Consider the following 6,000-nt stretch of genomic DNA (forward strand, 5'->3'; position numbering starts at 1 on the left):
CATTTACCTCATATGCGCTCTGTCGCGAGGGAGACGATCGCGAGTATTTACAATGCTCTAACTACTTAATACTCATGAACTGTGCACAATTTCACTGTGTGTGTTTGAGAACGAAAGTAGCCTACTCCATTTCTCTCTCCCTCTCTCTCTCTCTCTCGCTCTCGCTCTGTCTCTGTCTCCCTCTCTTTCTCACACACACACAGTGGCCCATTTGACCTGCTGGCATGGCTTTTCTTCTCCTCTCGGCTGTTTTACAGCGATACTTTTGGATACAGACATGAGCGTGTCTGCAGAGTTTTCTCCACCGTGTCTATAATAGATCAGCTGTGAGATCGCCGCTACCGCCTGCCGCTTATCATTCATCTGAAGAGCGCAGCGCGCAAGAGCCAATCGTAACCGTTTTTGTTGAGGGTGTGACCAATCAAAGGGGTGTAAGAGAACTAAACAAGATTCAGAAATTGAGCTGGATATTTATATTTGTTTATATTATTTGCTAAATGCTCATTGTTTTTTAAAGTTACAGTTTATATATCTGACTGTTTGTATTAAATGACACAATTGTATTACAAATAATAGCCTATATAAATATAAATATATTCATACATTTTAATACAAGCGCTGCTGCTGTGAAGAAAATATAAAAGCATCGTCAATGCACCGTGATGCACCGAAATATCGAATTGAACCGAATCGATGGCATGATAATCGTAACCGAACCGAACCGTGAGACTAGTGTAGGTTCACAGCTCTAATGCATTGAGATAAATACATTTTAAAATACACTATAAAGACTCACCTATTCCAGTTACTCATCGGCAGGAATTGAAGTCGGATGGTTCACCTCACCTTCTACACCTCTCACCTTCTTCCTTCTGTCTCTTCAGCTGTGGATGTCAGGGTTCGGGTAGGATGAGGGAGCGAGGACTCAAGTGCAACAATAATTGGGTATTATTAATAATAAAGTACAAATAAAACAAAAAGGCAAAACAAACTACCCCGAGGGGGAAAACATGAATCAAAAACAGACAAACTTGGCTGGGCTGGGCTGGCAAGACATGACTGGAACCGGAACACAGAGGGAATATCGACAACGAACTGGCAAATGACTGAAAACATGAGGGGGATTATAAAGCAAAAAGTAAATTGACACACAGGTGAACATGACAAACTAATAATGGGTTAACAAGGAGGGTGGGACTAGACAATAGACGGGAGAGCGCATGACACAGAGAGACAATACAAGCCATGCGCTCACATAACAACACTGAAGCACACGACAAAAGCACGTGACCAATGTAAACACCGAGCCACGTGCTTTGACAAAAGACGCAAGACACGAGCACACGATGAATGAAAACACTCACCGTGCGCTCACACACGCAGCGTGCATGCTTCATCCCAGCGCCGACCGAAACCAACAAGACTGAGACGCTGGGAATGAAACACCACGCTGCTGACAGACGAAAACACAAACACGAGTACAAGAGCGCACGCGTCTGAGGGACGCAGAGCGCGCACGCGGCCGCGTCAAGCAGGAGCGCGCACACTCTGCGTACACCCACGACGGCGCGCGCGCACACAGAGACAGAAACAGGACCAGACCTGAGTAGTGTCAGAGCTCTGCCACCAAAACAAGAATTTACAAGACCAAAGTGGCAGAACCCTGACAGTGGATGCATATGCTATGAATAAGGGATGTGACTATTATATTCTGGTGGTTGATGGAGGACCTATTGTTTACCTTGTGCTTGCAAGATCGCTCTCAATCTGCAATAGGGGTGTCAAAATTAATTGTTTCTTCAGTGCATCGCGATGCAGACGCAGAAAATTCTGTATCAGTTCAGTAATAATCATAACCGGTTATTATGTACTGACGTCATTTATCTCCTATGCTCTCTGTCGCGAAGGAGGTGAGCGCGAGTATTTACAACACTCAGGCAACTCAGGGCCGGGCCGTGGCATAGGCACCATAGGCATATGCTAAGGGCGCTGTATATCCAGGGGGGCACCAGAAATGAGCGCAGTTCAGTTGGTTTTGTTTTCGATTTTCCTGACACACATTCAGTTATTGACGGCAATAACTCAAAAACCTCTTACCCTAAAAAGATCTAAAGTGTGTTTCCTACAAAAAGACAAAGCTGGTTATGTTTCACAGCTGTCTTTCTTTTTTTTCGCTCGACATTATGATCACTGCTCCGTTTAAGCCCTCGCAATATGTGTTTAGCCGGGAGAGCTGGCGCTGAGAAGAGCTCTCAGTAAGGGACCGTCGGAAAAGTGCTTCTTTTTTTTTTCTGCTCCGCTCAGCTCGAGCTCTCCCTGTTGCGAGGGCTTAAGTGTGTGTGTGTGTGTTTGTGTTTGTTTGTTGCTGTCTATGTTTGTGTATGTCTTTGAATGAGAGACAGTGTGGTGCTGTGTGTCTGTGTGTTTATACAGACAGCTTGTTATAGCCTCCCCCCTAAAATATCATACTGTATATGGAAAGCATCGTAAATGCACCGTGATGCACCGAGATATCGAATTGAACCGAATCGAAGGCATGATAATCGTAACCGAACCAAACCGTGAGACCAGTATAGGTTCACAACTCTACTCTGCAATACCACTTACCCGCTTCTCCTTCTGAATTATCCACATTGTTTTGAATAAACTGCCTTGAAAGATAACCTTCCTTGTGTGACTGTGACAATCATATTGTATTTGTTTTAGTCTTACTGAACAGAAAAGACTACTCTTAATTCATTTATTTTCCTTCGGCTTTTTATTTATCTGGGGTCGCCACAGCAGAATGAACCGTTTACTATTCCACCATATGTTTTACACAGTGGATGCCCACCGGCTGCAATCCAGTACTGGGAAACACCCATGCACTCTCACATTCACACTCATACACTATGGCCAATTTAGTTTATTCGATTCACCACACAGAAATGCCAACTGTCCTAGCCGGAACTCGAACCAGCGACCTTCTTGATGTGAAGCGACAATGCTTGCTAAAAAAATCTTAATGCAATAGCTTTACATTAATAAAAACATTTTTTATTTAGGATTTAAAAATTCAAATAGTTTATTGTCATATGCACAGTAAGGTAGCAGGTTTCCTGTTCAATGAAACTCTTAATTTGCTGTCCGGGCTGAATGCCAAGGAAGTTTTAAGGTGTTAAAAAATATAAACAATTTAACCAAATAGGCAATTGCAGAGCATGCAAACAAAGTAAAACAAATAAAACAATTTCAATAAAACTATAAGTAAGTGAAGTAAACCTGTATACATTAATTCACATATCTTTCTCTGTCTTTTTTACAGGACAGTTTGATCAAACTGGGGGTTGGCGCTAAATCAGACATTGAGAACTGGTTTACAGGAGAGGAACTGGGCTCATCAGGGTAAAACTCCCTTTAAACTCTTGCTTAAATAAATAGACATGAGCCAAAAATCAGACTGGAGCTGTGTGTGTGTGTGTTTGTGTGTGTGTGTGTTTGTGTGTGTGTTTTTGATTAACTCTGTTTTGCTCTTGCAGAACCATTGACCTGCTGGACTGGAACAGCCTGATCAACGACAGAACCAAGATCTCCAACCTGCTGGTGGTGCCCAACATGGAGGTAACACACATACACACACTGCAAACACACACATACACACAGAGAGACATTAACACGAAACACACACTGACACATTCACTAAAACACTACCAGAACACACACACACACCAAACAGACACACATGCATCAATATAATGCAGCAAACAAATACACAAAAGATGCAAAAATACAATCAAAAGACCCACAAATGGACTAATATACAAACATACACACAGACATTAACATGACGAATTCCAGGACAACACAAACACACATACACAAAGTTACACACACACACAGAAACATACATGGTGTTATGTATTGTACATAGTAGTGTACACTGTCATACAAACACACAATGACATACAGACACACACACACACACACACACAGATACATACATAGTGTTATGTATTGTACATAATAGTGTACACTATCATACAAACACACAATGACACACAAACACACACACACACACACACACACACACAGATACATAGTGTTATGTATTGTACATAGTAGTGTACACTATCATACAAACACACAATGACATACACACACACACACACACACACACACAGATACATAGTGTTATGTATTGTACATAGTAGTGTACACTATCATACAAACACACAATGATACACAAACACACACACACACACACACACACACACACACACACACACACACAGATACATAGTGTTATGTATTGTACATAGTAGTGTACACTATCATACAAACACACAATGATACACAAACACACACACACACACACACACACAGAGATACATAGTGTTATGTGTTGTACATAGTAGTGTACACTATCATACAAACACACAATGACACACAAACACACACACACACACACACACAGATACATAGTGTTATGTATTGTACATAGTAGTGTACACTATCATACAAACACACAATGACATACACACACACACACACACACACACACACACAGATACATAGTGTTATGTATTGTACATAGTAGTGTACTCTATCATACAAACACACAATGACATACAGACACACACACACACACACACACACACACACACACACACACACAGATACATACATAGTGTTATGTATTGTACATAATAGTGTACACTATCATACAAACACACAATGACACACAAACACACACACACACACACACACACACACAGATACATAGTGTTATGTATTGTACATAGTAGTGTACACTATCATACAAACACACAATGACACACAAACACACACACAGATACATAGTGTTATGTATTGTACATAGTAGTGTACACTATCATACAAACACACAATGACATACACACACACACACACACAGATACATAGTGTTATGTATTGTACATAGTAGTGTACACTATCATACAAACACACAATGACATACACACACACACACACACACACACACACACAGATACATAGTGTTATGTATTGTACATAGTAGTGTACACTATCATACAAACACACAATGACATACACACACACACACACACACACACACACACAGATACATAGTGTTATGTATTGTACATAGTAGTGTACACTATCATACAAACACACAATGACACACAAACACACACACACACACACAGATACATAGTGTTATGTGTTGTACATAGTAGTGTACACTATCATACAAACACACAATGACATACAAACACACACACACACACACACTCACTGACTCAGCTCATTTGTTCTGTGTGTGTCGTGGTAGAGTGGCCATCTGGAGCCTCTGCTGAGTAAATTCACTGATGAAGAGGAGAAACAGATGAAGCGAATGCTGCAGAGGATGGACGTCCTGGCCAAGGTATGATCTGAAAAACCCGTCTGGAAGTACCGTAACAATTCAGTTTACAGTTTAGACGTTTTTTGATTGTGACCAGGACATAAAGGTGCTCCAGATCAAACCTTCACATAAGTTCTATAACAGAGATTGTTGATTTTTTTAACAGTGTACACTGACTTTGTGTCAGATAAATGTGTAAATGTATGTGTGTGCGATGGGTTTTGTTTGTTTCTTGTCTAAAAAAAAAAGAAAAAGTGAAAAGCTATTTCAACTGCATGTTTCATATCTAAAATGTTGAACAAAACAACAAGAATAGAAATAAAAACTATAATATTATAGTTGCATAATTTATTAATTACATTTAGGGCGTCACAGTGGCGCAGTGGGTAACACGTTTGCCTCACAGCTAGACAGTGGTTCAAGCCCCAGCTGGGTCAGTTAGCGTTTCTGTGTGGAGTTTGGATGTTCTTCCCATGTTGGTGTGGGTTTCTACCAGGTGCTCCGGTTTCCCCCACAGTCCAAAGACATGCGCTATAGGTGAATTGGGTAAACTAAATTGTCAGTAGTGTATGTGTGTGAATGCTAGAGTGTATGGGTGTTTCCCAGTGTTGGGTTGCGAC

At 41.0% G+C, this 6,000-nt stretch overlaps 1 protein-coding gene across 10 annotated transcripts in view; it reads left to right on the forward strand.

Annotated features, from left to right (window-relative positions):
- The window catches only part of prodha (proline dehydrogenase (oxidase) 1a), a 49,066-nt gene that overhangs the window by 30,690 nt on the left and 12,376 nt on the right, over nt 1-6,000 (forward strand). For 4 of the 10 annotated variants that reach the window (XM_087300646.1, XM_087300647.1, XM_087300648.1 and 1 more), the window contains 3 exons: nt 3,305-3,384; nt 3,519-3,600; nt 5,309-5,401. In XM_087300646.1, coding sequence (XP_087156772.1) covers nt 3,305-3,384; nt 3,519-3,600; nt 5,309-5,401 — 255 coding nt within the window. Of the gene's footprint in view, nt 1-3,304; nt 3,385-3,518; nt 4,079-4,546; nt 4,699-4,839; nt 5,402-6,000 lie in introns of those variants that run through there. The other 6 variants (XM_087300652.1, XM_087300650.1, XM_087300651.1 and 3 more) reach the window with 6 other exon arrangements.

Source organism: Danio rerio, chromosome 21, assembly GCF_052040795.2.
Source record: "Danio rerio strain M-AB ecotype USA chromosome 21, GRCz13ab, whole genome shotgun sequence".
NCBI lineage: Eukaryota > Metazoa > Chordata > Actinopteri > Cypriniformes > Danionidae > Danio > Danio rerio.